This window comes from Cuculus canorus, chromosome 3, assembly GCF_017976375.1.
Source record: "Cuculus canorus isolate bCucCan1 chromosome 3, bCucCan1.pri, whole genome shotgun sequence".
In the NCBI taxonomy this organism is placed as follows: Eukaryota; Metazoa; Chordata; class Aves; order Cuculiformes; family Cuculidae; genus Cuculus; species Cuculus canorus.
In genome coordinates, this window is record NC_071403.1 from 67,673,866 (window position 1) to 67,688,509 (window position 14,644).

Consider the following 14,644-nt stretch of genomic DNA (forward strand, 5'->3'; position numbering starts at 1 on the left):
CAACTGTACCTGTCGACTACTAAACCATATTCCTGAGCAAATCCTCAGCACCCACTGGAGCACGAAGCTGTCCCACGCCTGAGCCCAAGGCACGCCTGTAATAAGCAACCCTTGCCAAATGCATTCCCATTGGTACTGACTGGTACCCAGCTAAAGCCTCTCCGTGCAGCCTGCCCCCCCTCCCTCTCCGCTCCAAAGCTGCAAGCACAATTAGCAGCATCACCCGGAAAACTTTGCTGGCTGCAGTTCACTGGGAGATGTTAATCCCTCCACCCGCCATGGGGCTGGATCCGGCAGACGCCCGTCGCTTGCCCATCTTTTGTTCAGTACCTGGAACAGTCCCTCTCGCCTCCCCTCTCACCCTCCTCCTTCCCTCCGGCAGATGTGATGGATGCAATCGTCGCAGGGGGCTATAAAAGCCTCCAGAATCAGTGGCCAAGTGGCAGACGCTTGCCGGGAGCGCGAGGGAGAGGAGGACAGAAGGCGCGCGGTGGCTATCGGACTCCCACCCTGGCAACAGGTAAGCCCCAAACCCCAGCCCTGTGGGTCTCCCTGATGTGTTTTGGGGTGGGAAGGGGGGAAGGATGAGGGAGAAACTTCCCCAAAAATATGGTGGAGTCTGGTTGCAGTGGGGAGGGGGACACTTTGTGATAGATGGCTCCGGACAGGGGTTTCACAGAGAGGAATGGGCCACGAAACACACCCTTCCCTCCCTGCCTCCTGCTTATTGCCCTCTCACTCCATTTAGTGTCAGGTTTATTTGCATTATTGGGTGTCATTGTGTTACAGAGGTGCTGCCCACTCCCGCCCCAGACCCTTGGTGCCACTCTGCTGGGGGGTCCCAGTCAGCAACACCAACAAATTTGTGTGGAAGACATTCAGATTAGGTCTGTCTCACTGTTTTATTCCCCCTTTCTGAACTGCTATTTGCTGTCATAAATCTAAGGTCCTTTTTCCCTCTGCCAAACAAAGTCCCTCTCTATCCATCCAGGCTCAGCCTGGCTGCAGATAGGAGGCTCAGCTTTCCCTTCCAGCCACACACTTTGGGCCAAAATGAGATTTTTCTTCTTTCTTTAATGTGGGATGGGCTTTTCCTCCCACGGAGCTCTCGCAGCATGGTGAGATACCTGAGTCCACATCAAGCTAAACAGAGCTGCTTGGGAAAGAGTTGAGGTTACAGAGAGAAAGCAACCTGAGCATCCTCAAGGACCTCAGAGCCAGGTCCCATGGGTGTCCAGGAGCAGATTCCAGCCTCATCCTCAGTGGTGCAGGAGTTAACAGTGACTTCAAATCAGGCTTTGCCCTGATCCTGGGTTAATTTCTGCAACCCCTGGGGTATCCTATATCCCAAACACCACCAGCACTTGTCATAACCCGGCCCACAGCACAGAGAAGGTGGAACTGGATAGGCTTTAAGGTGCCTTTCAACCCAATGCATTCTATGATTTTAAGACTTTATGATTTTATAACCCTTCCCAAAAGCCAAGCAACCAGCTTCAATAGTATTTAGTGTAAAATATTCCTCACCTACTCTTCTCCTCCTAATTTAATGTTATTTGATGTTGTGTCTCCCACCACACAGGAATTTTGCAGCCACTCAAGGGCCATTGCAGGACAGGTTAGGAAGGTGCACATATTTTTTAGAGGACACGTCTGTGAGTGATTGGCAAGGGATGAAACCTCAAGACAGCTCCCTTCCCCTCGCAGCATCACTCATCTTTATGGGGTTCTTAGGACACGGCAGCAATCCCTGCCGACAGCACCTGTCACCTGTGCTAGCGGTGACAAAAGACCTGGGCTCCAGCAAGAGGTGCATTTGCATTCAGAAGGCAAAAGGAAGGGGGAGGGGGGAACACGTCAATTTTTTTAAGCGGCTGAGCAGGAGCAGTGATTTGGGGGCAGGCAGGGAGGCAGCTTCAGGGTTGCCCTCCCTTTTCTGTGCCTCAGTTTCTCCTCTGGCAAAATCCCCTCTGTGGGTTGGAGGGAAGAGCAGTGCTTTGCAAGGAGTGTGAAGCAGAAGGAAAGCTTTGCAGGCACAGGAGTTTGCACCACTAACGTGTCTCCCAGAGGACAGGGAAAGCTGCAGCCCTGCAGGAAGGAATAAAGCTGGGGACTCTGGAGGGGACCTCGCTCCTGCAACCCCAGCAGAGGTGACTTGGAAAAGGGAAAGGGTAAGGACACATCAAAGTAACTATTAAAACATCTCTTGAAGGTAAAAAAGAGGTTCTTTTAACTTTTCCCCTGACAGTTCCTGCACGGTTTCTGGGCTCGCAGCCCCTCGCATCCCTCCTGTGAGCCAGGATGCCAAGCGCACTGTGGAGCAGCCTGCCCGTGGTGCTGGGGCTGCTGCTCTGGCACCTCACCAGCGCCAGCAGCCCGTGCTGGGAAAGCAGCAAATGCCAAGACCTTGCCAGTGAGGCCAACATTTTGGTAAGCCTGGGGATGGGGATTGCCCTCCACTTGCTTTAGCCTCTGACCCCGCAAGGAACTGGCACAGTAGGGTGACCCGCATCCGTGTCAGGCAATGCTCGGGGCCCCAGATCCCACAGGTTTCAGTGAGCTCCTGTCTCCTTGCTTTCAGCCCCAGAGATGATGCTAAGTTAAGGTTTTGAGCTTCGTGCATGGGATGAAGCAGGAGTTTGGGTGTCAGCTTTACCTTGCACCCAAGGGTGCTCGCACAGGATGGTGCAGGTGTTGGGTTTGCTTCAGGGACCCCACAGTGGGGGCTGTGTCCAACCAGAGCCATTTCCACCCACCCTGGGCTGGTTTGGTGCTTCAGGCTCAGCCCTTGATGCTCCCAGCCAGGAAGGTGGCACTTGCACAGGGACCTCAAGAGGGCACAAGCACGAAAACAGCTTGTAAATCATCCTGCTTCATCCAAGTAGCCCCTGCAAACCCTCTCAAGGACCCTCAACCGTGCACATCTGTGGGGCAATGTTTTTGGCCCTGGATCTTGAAGGTTTCAGTGGGTTCCTGGCTTCACGGGGGCAGGGCGGAGATGTTGACACTAAAACAAGGTTTTGAGCTTGCAGCATTCCTCCTTCATGAGATGAGCAAGGGGTTTCAATGTCAGCTTTACTCCACACCCAATGGTGCTTGCAGAGGATGGTGCGGGTGCTGGGTTTGCTCCAACAACCCCACAGTGGGGGCTGTGCCCACCCCAGAGCCATTTCCACCAATCCCGGGCTGGTTTGGTACTTCAGATGTTCCCCATCAAGGTGGTTGCACTCACATGGGAATGTCAGTAGGGCACAAGCACGAAACCAGCGTGTGAATCACCCTGCTTCATCCAAGTCGTCTCCTGCAACCCCTCCGATCATGTGAGCCAGTGCTTTGGCCCTGGATCCTAAAAGTTTCAGTGGGTTTCTGGCTTCATGCAGGGTGGGGGAGGCAGAGATGATGTTTAAATAAGGTTTTGAGCTTGCAGCATCCCTGCTTCATGAGATGAGCTAGGAGTTTGGGTGTCAGCTTTACCCCGTGCACAAGGATGGTGCAGCTGCTGGGTTTGCTCCAGCGATCCCACAAGGGGGCTGTGCCCACTCCAGAGCTGTATCCACCAACCCTGGGCCGGTTTGGTGCCCAGACACGGTGCTCTGGGCTCAGCCCTTGACATTGCCCATCATGGTGGTTGCACTTGCACGGGGACCTGAGCCAGGCACAAGCATGAAACCAGCATGTGAAACATCCCTCTCTATGCAAGCATCCCCCTGCAAGCCCCCATCTCAGGCACCCCTGCCCACACATCCCATGCATCTCACCCTCCCGTGCAGGCGTGTGCTGCAGCATGCAGGGCCGACCTGTCAGCCGAGGCGCCCGTCTATCCAGGGAATGGGCACCTCCAACCCCTCTCTGAGAGCATCCGCAAGTACGTCATGAGCCACTTTCGCTGGAACAAGTTTGGCCGGAGGAATAGCAGCAGCGGTGGGGGACACAAACGGGAGGAGGCAGCGGGGGGCAACCCACCAGTGACATCACTGTCCACTGCCCCACCGTTCAGTCACGAGAAAGAGAAAGGAACCCAGCTGGAACGAGAGGAAGGTAAACGCTCCTACTCCATGGAGCACTTCCGCTGGGGAAAGCCAGTGGGACGCAAGAGGAGACCCATCAAGGTCTACCCCAATGGGGTGGAGGAAGAGTCAGCCGAGAGCTACCCGCTGGAGTTCAGGAGGGAGCTGGCACTTGATGGCATTGCAGCACCGCCCGAGGAGGAGAAGGAGGAGGAGAAGGAAGAGGAGAAGGAAGGTCAGGAAGAGAAGAAGGTGGCTGGTGGCTCCTACCACATGAGCCATTTCCGTTGGCATGTGCCGTTGAAGGACAAGCGCTACGGGGGCTTCATGACCTCAGAGCACAACCAGACCCCTCTAGTGACTCTCTTCAAGAACACCATCATCAAAAGCGCTTACAAAAAGGGGCAGTGATGGGGGAGAGCCCGTAGGGGCCCCCATCACCAACCTCTCCATAGCTTTAGTGTCCCGCTGGCATGTCTTTCATGTAGAGATCGCTCGTTATGTCGTTCTTAATTCGTACTCCGAAGGGATCCACTCCCGTGTTTCACTGTGTGGGAGCAGGTTAGGAATGTCAGCTGCTCCGACCCACCCACTGGACAGGCACGGGGAGCATGGATGATGCCTAGTTTGGAGCACACCAGGTGATTTTCCTATCTTTTCACTGTACAATACTGTAAATGATGGATCTAAGGAATTCTAAACCAAAAAGAATACATTTTTTGCAAACTAAATGGGTGTTGACAGCATCTCTGGGTGCCCCTTGCAGAGGGGCAGCAAAAATAACAGCAAGGTAAAATCCTGCAGCTCAGGGCTGGGAAAGGGCTGGAGAGTGTGGGTTGGGCCAAGGAGGAACAGTCAGAATGGTTTGGATTGGAAAGGACTTTAAACAACATCCAGGTCCAAGCCCCTGCCACAGGCATGGACACCTCCCACTGGATCAGGTTGATCAAAGCCCCATCCAACCTGGCCTTGAACACCTCCAGGGACAGGGCAGCCACCACTTCTCTGGGCAACCTGGGCCAGGACCTCCTCACCTTCATTGTAAAGAATTTCTTCCTAATGCCTAATCTAAAGCCATTCCCCCTTGTCCTATCACTACAGGCCTTTGTGAAAAGCTCTTTCCCAGCTTTCCTGGAGCCCCTTTAAGTACTGGAAGGCTGCTAGAAGGTCTCCCACAGCCTTCTCCAGGCTGAACAACCCCAACTCTCTAAACCTGTCCTCAGATGGTAGGTGCTCCAGCCCTCCAACCAGCACTGTGGCTCCCCAGGGGACTTCTGAGGGATGGAGGGAATACTGAATGATAAAAGATGGTGAAGATGAACGCTGGTTGGGGTTTGACCCCAGGCACACTGGAGGGGGAACGAATCTTGTCCATAGCTGAGGGTGTCCTCACTGCAAACCTTCCCAGCCCAGCACCATCCACCCAAGGCAGAGAGACAGTGCCCACCAGCTGTGAACACTCCAGGAGAGCAGAGCCCCTGAGGTGGCAACATCAACATTTATTTGAAAAAAAGGCATTAAGACAGCGCATTTGAAACTATTGAGGGGCTTCTTGGCCCCCCATGACACACAAATGCCACAGCGCTCCGAATTACAGAGATGGGAGACGCACACGTGCACCTAAAGTGTCGGTTTGATAGAAATGGATTTGGTCGCCGCTACGTGTCTAAACTAAACAAGAATAAACAGGTCACTGACACCGGGTGTGGGGCCGGGGGGGCACTTTACAGATGGAGTTTGGGTCCCAAAATGCGGAGGTGAGCCATGCTGGGTGATGCAGGCAGCCAGGAGATGACAGCCCTGGACCTGCTGCCAGATCCCATGGAGCTGAGCAAGGGAAAAGCATTGGGAGGGGAGGGATAACCCGCAGTCCAGGGGGATTTTCTGTCCCAGATGGATGGTGGGCACCCCATAGCATCCCTCCTTCAGTGCAAGCAAACCTTGTGCTCATCTTCTCCCTTTCTTTGTGGTTTTGAGGAGGTTTGGAGGTGGTTTTCCCCATGGACACATGAATTGGGGGTTAATTTTGTTTAAAATGGTAGCGTTTTTCATTGGAAGAGCCCTGGGAGCAAACCCTCCTTCCTCGAGCTCCTTCCCACTTCGCATCCAGCTGACGACCCCCAAACCTGCTTCAGCCAGTACTCAGGCTCCAGTGGGACCAGGGATCAAAAAGGGCTCCGGGATAGGGGATGGAGACACACGGGGAGCCTGAGGAGAAGCAGCGAGGGGAGAGCCTAGGGCAGAGCTGGTAGAGGCTGCCAGCGGGGCAGATCCAGTCCAGGGACCGAAATAAACCCTTGTTTTTCCTGTCCTCTTAAGCAAGCTCATTTTCTAAGCCCGGATTACAGCACAACCACACAAACAAGTGGTGACCTCCGAGCAATCGCAAACTGTTTCCAACACTGAGGGGAAAAAAAGGGGGATGTAATGTGCAATTATAGCTTAAAATAACTGCCTGAAGGTGCCATGAGAGAGAAAAATGGGTTGTGGCTGAAGCAACCCAGCACAGGCAGAGCCGGTGCAAACACTGAGCAGCTGCCTTTACCTGTTGTCCCACTGCTGTGTGATGAAGCAGCTCCCACATCTCTGGCTTCAGACCCTTCTGTGCTTCTTTGTGCAGCGAAGATGGAGGCAGCGTGTCCGGCCAGAGGGGATGGGGCTGCCTGAGCTTGCAGGAGAAACCCCAGGGCTGCTCGGAAGGTGATGGTGGGGAGGCTGCAGGCAGCACCTGTCGAACTGCCAGTGTACCCAAGCTCACCCTGCCAACAGCCTTAGGACAACACTTGAAAGGCATTTGGGAGCAGTAGAGACCCTGTGAACGACTGAAACCCCACCGTGAATGACTGAAACCACACTGTGAATGACTGCAACTCCTCTGTGAACAAATGAAACCCCCCTGTGAACGACTGAAACCACTCCACAAATGACTGAAATCCCTCCATGAACGCTTGAACACCCCTTCAAATGACTCAAACACCCTTCGAAGGACTGAAATCCCTCCTTAAAGAACTGAACCCCCCTTTGAATAACTGAAACCCTTCCACGAATGACTGAACCTCTCCATGAATGACTGAAACCCCTTCTGAACGACTGAAATGCCTCTATGAAGGACTGAACCCCTCCAAGTAGCCTTTCCTTTCCCCTCTCTACCACCTCCACTCCACCTTGCAGTTTTTGTTAGGTTGAACCTAAAACTTTCTACCATGTGTGACTAAAGCAAAACCCCAGCTCCCTCCAGCCCAGGTCTGGTTTGTTCCAATCACACAAGAGGCAGCACAATCCATGACCAAGCAGGTGCAGGGTCTGCAGGGTGAACCCTCTAAAACACCTTCTTTCCTGCTATGCTGCAGTTTCTTTGTCGTTATAGCTCAGATGATTTAACACTGGACTCTGTCAAAGTGATTCTGCTCCAATAAAAATAAATAAATAACTCTTTCTTTGAGACAGGAACCTCAAAACTGTGAAAATCCAACCCAAAAACACGAAAGCAGTGGGTTAATGTGTTAATATTCCCCAGCACGGGGAATATTATGGGTACGGGTTGCTTGTGCCTCATGCCACTGTTCCAGGTGCTTCACTGTCTGTAGGCTCAGTTGCTCCAGCATCCTGCGAGCAGCCTGCTGGGCACCCAGGTGAGAGGCTCTTGTGGGTTTTCCCACCAAAAAAGTGGGGTTTCCCACAAAAAAACGGATTTTTCCCACCAAAAAAAAAGTGGGTTTTCCCAAACAAACCATGATTTCAAGTGACCTGGAACCAGCCAGGCTGCTGGGATAGGATGGGACGATCACCACTTTCATGCTGCACCGGGCAAGCTTCTATCTGGGACATCGAGGCACCCTGAATTCACTAAGGGAAGCTGCCATGTGCCAAAGAGGCTCCTCGGGAGATGAAGGAGCTGGATGAAGGGCCCATATCCCCACCAGCAACCCACCTCAAGCACCAGCTTGGCTTTGGTTTTGCAGCTGTCCCCTCCAGCGTGTTGCATCCCAGATCCTTCCTGCTTTTTGCACCCTCCACTTGCCAGGGGCTCTCAACACAGCCAACAGATGATGCAGGGAGGAATTCCCCAGGGAATGGGTTTGCTTTATGCCAGGAAGATGAACACATCCAATGTGCTCTGCCCGGAGCCAGAGCATCTCCTCTCCCCTCTCCAAAAACGGAACCAGAGAGGGAGGTCACAACAATTGCCTGCCTCCCCATGCTATAGCTCCCCAAGCCTCCTGCACCACCGACCGCTGCAAAATGTGGCTGCGGAGGCCGAGGGTGACAAAATAAAGTACGGGAGACGGGTTTGTGGTGCCAGCAACTCCTGGGGTTGTCCTGCTCTCTGTGTCCCCACCTGCCCTGCAGGAGGATGTGCTCCCTGCAGGGTCAGCAGTGTCTCCTCAAGAGGTCCTTCAGTGCGAGCTGTGTGGCGGTGGCTCTGTCCTACCAGCACAGCCACCCTCAGTACACACAGAGATCCGGGAACTTCATCTCATACACCGGGATGGAGTGGTTTTGGGGCTGGCCATAGGCGGCTGTGATGGTGCCAGAGGGGCTTGGTGGTGGCCTGAAACACAAGAAATGGAGGGAGGTAGTTTACAGAGAGGTTTCATGAGGAAGCAAAGCCTGGGACAGAAAACACACGTTCCTGCAGCATTGCAGATCTCCCTGCTGCCACCACAGAATCGTGGAATGGTTTGGGTTGGAAGGGACTTCAAAGCCCATTCAGTTCCAAACCCCTGCCATGGGCAGGGACACCCCCACTGGATCAGGTTGCTCCAAGCTCCATCCAACCTGGCCTTGAACACCTCCAGGGATGGAGCAGCCACCACTTCTCTGGGCAACCTGGGCCAGGGCCTCACCACCTTCACAGGGAAACATTTCTGCCTAAGATCTCATCTCCACCTCCCCTCTTGCAGCTTCAAACCATTCCCCCTCATCCAGTCCCTGCAACCCCTGATCAAAAGCCCCTTCCCAGCTTTTCTGGAGCCCCTTTTACTACTGAAAGGCTGCTCTAAGGTCTCCCCGCAGCCTTCTCTTCTCCATGCTGAACAACCCCAACTCTCTCAGCCTGTCCTCGTATGGGAGCTGCTCCAGCGCTCAGATCATCTCTGTGTCCTCCTCTGGACTTGTTCCAACCATAGCGGAGGGGAACCAGGGCAAACAAACCAGAGCTGGCTCCCAGCAATGCTTGTCCCCTCTGCCATCGCAAAGGCCCCGTCTCCAGCACGAGCCTCCTGCATGGATGATGCCTGTGGCTTCCAGTGCCCCACAGCCAGTGCTGGCCCCATGTCCAGGTACCCCACATTCTAGCAGTGGGGTTTTAGGTGGCTCTACAAACCGTGCTTGGCACAGGGTGCTCAGCTGTCATCTCAACTCACCGTATGGTGATCTCAAAGATCTGGTTGAGCTTGCTCTGTAGCAGTGTCGCCTGTAACACAGACACAGAGCCTTTATTAGTGTGGCTGTGCCTTGGGGACCACAGCGGTGCTAAGGGAACAAACACTCCACTGCCCTTTCCCACTGACCAGAGGAAGGGTAGCCTGTCAAAATTCAGAGCAACATTGTCCCCGCCTACCTGTCCGGAGCAGAGCATCCACAAGGATTTAGAGTATCGCACTCACCCGGGCACCACAGTGGGCAGCGATCTCCTCGAAGGGGGCTTTCTGAAATTTCTCCACCACTTGGCGCCTCCGCTCTCGCTCCTGCTCCTCCACAGCGACACTGTCTACTGAAGCAGAGAGAAGATGGCTCTCAGCTGCTCCCCACCTGCAGAGACCATCCCGGGCGGCATCCCCACCTCCCCAGCATGGGTTTGGGTATGACTAGAAAGCCAAGGAGAGGATGTCCAGCCTCTGGCTTTGGGATCAGCCCCAGGGACACCCCTAGGGCCAGGTAGAGCTACCCAGTCACCCTGGGTGTGATGCTGTCCTGGTGAGGTGCTGGGGACAGATCCAGCCATGCCGTGCACATGCAGACACAGCAGTGACAGTCCCCAGAACTACCCAGCAGGTCAACTCCACCGTTCCCTCCCAGGGCCACTTCCCTCACTTACCTATTGCTTTCTTCAGCGTCTCGTACGTGATCTCTTCCACTGGCGCTCTCTAAAGGAGGAAAAGTAGATGCGGTTCGACACACAGCAGAGGATGCTGTTCTGGGTTCACAGCAACCCAGATCCAGTGTCCTAGGCTGTATTCTTGCATCAAAAAACTGTCTCGTCACTATGTGGAGAGGAGCACCACGGGGAAGCAGGGTCTTTCTGACCCTGCTCACTGCCAGACACGTCAGGGCAGAGTTATGGGCTCCTATGCTCACAGCCAAGAGAGCAACAATGGGTGCAGCCAAATGAAGAATTCAAGAGGGCTTAAGTGCAGGCTGTCAGGCTAATAAAAGATGTGGTGTCAAATCTCATCCTACCTGGCCTTGGACACCTCCAGGGGTGGGGCAGCCACCACTTCTCTGGGCAACCTGGGCCAAGGCCTCCCCATCCTGACAGTAAAAATTTCTGCCTAAAATCTCATCTCAATCTCCCCTCTCACAGCTAAAAACCCTTCCTCCTCATCCTATCCCTGCACTCCCTGACCAAGAGCCCCTCCCCAGCTTTCCTGGAGCCTCTTTTAGTACTGGGAGGCTGCTCTAAGGTCTCCCCACAGCCTTCCCATCTTCAGGCAGAACAACCCCAACTCTCTCAGCCTGTCGTTGTTCACAAGGTGCTCCAGCCCTTGCATCATCTTTGTGGCCTCCTCTGGACTCACTCCAACAGATCCATGTCCTTCCTGTGTTGAGGACTCCAGAACTGGATGCAGGACTCCAGGTGAGATCTCACCAGAGCAGAGGGGCAGAATCCCCTCCCTGGCCCCGCCAGTCCCACTGCTTTGGATGCAGCCCATGACATAATCAGTTTCTGGACTAGCAAGCACCCATTGCCAGTTCATGTTGAGCTCCTCATTCCCCAGCACCCCAAGGCCTTCTCCTCAGGGCTGCTTCCAATCCATATCCCACCCAGTCCGGATTTGGGCTTGGGATTGCCCTGACCCAGATTCTGGACCTTGCACTTGGCTTCATGAGGTTCACACAAGCCACCTCTCCTGACTGTCCAAGTCCCTTTGCATGAGGCAGCCTTGCAGCTCTGGTGTGACACGGTACCTGCTCGCGCTCAGGACTGTTCCTCGACTCCACTTCGACCTGCAGTGAAATGGTCTCACCGATACTCTTCCTCTTGGACAAGCGGTCTTCATCTGGGGAAGAGGAGAAAGGGCAGAAGATCTAATTGCAGCTGTCTTGGAGGCAGTGAGGTGAGCACAGGCAGCTCCTGCGGAACACGGCCTCACGTCCCATCCCCAGGGTAGCAGCCCCTCAAAGCCATGCCTAGAATCATGGAATGGTTTGGGTTGGGAAGGACGCTAAAGCCCATGCAGTTCCAGGCCCCTGCCACGGGCAGGGACATCTCTCACTGGACCAGGTTGCTTAAAGCCTCATCCAGCCTGGCCTTGAACACCTCCCAAATTCACCCAAATTCAGCAAACCCAGCAGAACTGAGGCCTAAGCCAAGCCCAGAGGGCTTCATGGCTGCTTCCGTTCAGTCAGCCATGGAGGTTGCAACCCCAGGAGGTTCCTGCTGAATCACTTTGTGCCTCAGTTTCCCCAAGGCTGCACCTCTAACAGACAGCAGTAAAAAAAAGGCCCACTTGTACAGAATCACAGAATCGTTTAGGTTGGAAAAGACCTTTGAGATCATCAAGTCCAACATTGTGTAGGACAAGAACTTCACATGCCTATCACCGTGCAGAACCAGTGATAGGCTCTCTCTCTCGGCTTTCCAGAATGCTTCAGGATGCTACTTACCTGTCAGCTGGGGGATGTAGGGTGTGCTGAGCCGGTCCGCGTTGTATCCGCTGCCACCCAGCACCTCACTGATCTTGCTTTGCCAGAAGAAGACTTCTGGGCCCAGGCGGTCAAGGCTCTTGCTCAACCTTTGGAGACAGAGGAAAAACAGTGGAAAACGTGGCACCTATCCTGTTAGAGGAACCATACTGGCAGGGTTTCCAGTTCCTCTGTGTGAGAAACAGAGGGCTCTCATAGTTTTGCTTAGCTCCAGCACAGCTAGATAAATCAGCACAAAGCCTGAGGTCCAGGTGGGCTCTCGTCCCACCACAATTGATACGGATGCACCCAGGGAGGACCACCCTATTTAGGGAATGGCTGGAGAGAGCAGTGGTAGTGTCTGCGTAAAGAACCTCACCAATAAACGTGATCTGTGCCAAGGCCATGCCAGCAGGAACAGGACATCCCAGCCAGCCTTGGCCTAGGGGTCATAGAATCAGAGAATGGTTTGAGTTGGAAAGGACCTCAAAGCCCTTCCAGTTCCAATCCCCTGCCATGGGCAGGGACACTTCCCACTGGATCAGGTTGCTCAAAGCCCCATCCAGCCTGGCCTTCAACACCTCCAGGGATCACTTGTCTGGACAACCTGGGCCAGGGCCTCCCCACCCTACCAGGAAAATATTTCTTCCTAAGATCTCATCTCAATCTCCCCTCTTTCAGCTTCAAAACAATCCCCTTTGTCCTATTCCTGCACTCCCTGATGAAGAGCACCTTCCCAGCTCTTTTATAGGCCCCCTTCAGGTACAGGAAGGCCACTATAAGGTCTCCCCAGAGATGCTCAGCACACAGCAGACATCCTCAAGCTGGTGGCACAGCAGAGAAGAAGGATGATGCACCAGATCTACACTCACTATCACCCGCAATCTTACAGATGCCATCCCCTCAGAATCAGGTAGTGGGGAAGAAGGTGTTTTCCAGGTTCTTACCTGGGCCTCTCCACAAACACATCTTCAGGGAGCAGATAGGGAGCTTCCTTCTGTCGCGTCTGGATGACCTGCAGTAGACAAGAAAGGAGCCAAGCTCAAGCCCCACAGGTGGCTGGGAAAGCCGATGCCGGAGCTGCTGCGGACAAGGCTTCAGCCCCACCCCCAGACCCTTCCTCGCACCTCATGGATGTGCTGGCAGAAGGTGGGCACGGTGATGAGCTGGCTGATGAGGTTCAGATAAGCTGCGCCGAGGGCAAAGAGCGCGCAGCGGTTGTACGCTGTCAAGTTATCCTCGTTGATCTGGGCAATCTCCTGCAAGAGAGACAAGGTTCCATGGATGGACAAGGCCTTAAGAGTGGTCCCCATCCCACCTTATGGCATAACCTGCCCTCCAAACATCCCAGGTTTGGAGCTTGTGTTTGCAGCATTTCAGAGGCTGACAAGGAGACTGGGGCCTCCTCCCAGCACATTGGTCTGATCCCACTGTGGTGGGAGCAGCTCGGAGCAGGAGAGACACTTGTATTCTCCTTCCTTAAAGCCCAATTCCACAACAACCCTCTCTTTCCCACCACACCCCAGCCACCCATCCCATGGCGCTGAGCACCACCAGCACATCCAGCTCCCCTCTACCTACCTGTACTGCCAGCACCAGGCGGATGAGGTCCACCACGACCTCCTCGTTAGCCAGCTCGATGCTGATGAGCATCAGCATGCTGTAGAGAGCCTCATAGTGAGCCTGCACATTATTCTCCTCCTTGCATATCAGGTAGATGTGCCGGTACAGCTGCTGGCCATGCTGTGGGGACACAGAGGGATGTGGTCACCTCTTGAGCATCCCCTGCTAGCAACACTGCCACCAACAGAGAAGAAAAAGCAGCAGGGCCCAGCAAAGGAGCTTTCACCCATGCAGGAAGGAGCAGAGCTCCTCTGGTCACCAAGCAAAGGAAAAAGACCCCAGGGAGAGGGAGTAGTGGCTGTCAGGGGGTGTTTCACTGTTTAGTGGTGACACATTGCTTGATAGCTAGGCAGAGGACAGACCAGGGCACGCGCTGGTGCAAGGGAAACTCAGCTTTGTGATGGTTTAGGGGCTGCATTTCTGCTTTGCTGCTCCCTGGTGTGTGCAAGGTAATAAACTGATCCTCTCTTGGCCTCAAGTTAGCTCCAGTGGGGTTTGCACCACCTTGGAAGCATTTTAAGGAGGTTGCAGGGAGGGAAACAAGAATAAATAAAATCAGGCAGCTTCAAAAGCCACTTGATAAAGAACTTTTGGGATACCAGCACATCCTTGGGTGCTCAATTCTTGGGACAAACAGCAGATTTAGGAGTCTAGGAAGGCCCACGCATGACGCGCTGATGAAGACTGAATCCCACTGGCTTGTTCCAGGGACATTCCAAAGTTTAGAGGCATCACAGTACTCTAAGACTCAGCGTGACTTGGGGAAACAGGCGCAATCCTTGCACTGATCTGCACAAGGACAGCTTCACCCAGACCCTGACGCTACCTTCTTCATGAAGACAGTATCTTGGCGTGAGCATTTGTCCACTTTCAGCTTCAGGACTGAGATGTCGCTGATGGTGCTGCAAGGAAAGGCCAAGGGGAAGGAAAAACTCAGACACAAGAGGGAAAAGGTGCAATTCCCACATGCCTGCAGAGCTGCTGGCCAGGAACCGTCTGGGAGGAACCGAGGGGGAAAGCTAAAAGGTGCTTTTAAAACCCATCTGAGCAATTCAGATATTCAAGAGTACCAAGTATAGGATTTCAGGGCAGTGGCACTCAGGAACACAAATTTGAGCTGACGCAGAAGCATGCAAGCAAAGAGAGATGGCAGGAACGCATTCCCA

The 14,644-nt window shown here is 53.9% G+C and overlaps 2 protein-coding genes across 7 annotated transcripts in view; one reads left to right on the forward strand and one right to left on the reverse strand.

Moving 5' to 3' along the window:
• Nucleotides 1-406: 406 nt before the first annotated feature.
• On the forward strand, nucleotides 407-4,462 carry POMC (proopiomelanocortin). Of its 2 annotated transcripts, XM_054062747.1 has the most exons (3): nucleotides 407-520; nucleotides 2,249-2,430; nucleotides 3,771-4,462. In XM_054062747.1, exons 2-3 carry the CDS (start codon nucleotides 2,302-2,304, stop codon nucleotides 4,416-4,418), a joined length of 777 nt encoding a protein of 258 aa, XP_053918722.1. In that variant the 5' UTR covers nucleotides 407-520; nucleotides 2,249-2,301; the 3' UTR covers nucleotides 4,419-4,462. The 2 variants fall into 2 exon arrangements, with proteins under 2 accessions (XP_053918722.1, XP_009562056.2); XM_009563761.2 differs by lacking the exon at nucleotides 407-520 and having other exon boundaries at nucleotides 2,108-2,430.
• A 1,012-nt stretch (nucleotides 4,463-5,474) lies between these two features.
• Nucleotides 5,475-14,644, reverse strand: part of EFR3B (EFR3 homolog B) — a 50,087-nt gene continuing 40,917 nt past the window's right edge. For 4 of the 5 annotated variants that reach the window (XM_054062905.1, XM_054062907.1, XM_009563762.2 and 1 more), the window contains exons 14-23: nucleotides 14,305-14,380; nucleotides 13,437-13,598; nucleotides 12,983-13,114; nucleotides 12,803-12,870; nucleotides 11,838-11,965; nucleotides 11,139-11,230; nucleotides 10,048-10,096; nucleotides 9,617-9,723; nucleotides 9,374-9,423; nucleotides 5,475-8,559 (exon numbers count right to left, since the gene is read on the reverse strand). In XM_054062905.1, the coding sequence (XP_053918880.1) occupies nucleotides 8,454-8,559; nucleotides 9,374-9,423; nucleotides 9,617-9,723; nucleotides 10,048-10,096; nucleotides 11,139-11,230; nucleotides 11,838-11,965; nucleotides 12,803-12,870; nucleotides 12,983-13,114; nucleotides 13,437-13,598; nucleotides 14,305-14,380 (970 nt within the window). In that variant the 3' untranslated portion in view covers nucleotides 5,475-8,453. The remainder of the gene's footprint in view (nucleotides 8,560-9,373; nucleotides 9,424-9,616; nucleotides 9,724-10,047; nucleotides 10,097-11,138; nucleotides 11,231-11,837; nucleotides 11,966-12,802; nucleotides 12,871-12,982; nucleotides 13,115-13,436; nucleotides 13,599-14,304; nucleotides 14,381-14,644) is intronic. The other variant, XM_054062904.1, reaches the window with a different exon arrangement.

Excerpts from the sequence above, each read along its gene's own strand:
- POMC (XM_054062747.1), top strand. The coding sequence starts at position 2,302 with ATGCCAAGCGCACTGTGGAGCAGCCTGCCCGTGGTGCTGGGGCTGCTG. Across the intron at positions 2,431-3,770 it reads CCAGTGAGGCCAACATTTTG|GCGTGTGCTGCAGCATGCAG; the intron begins GTAAGCCTGGGG and ends CCTCCCGTGCAG.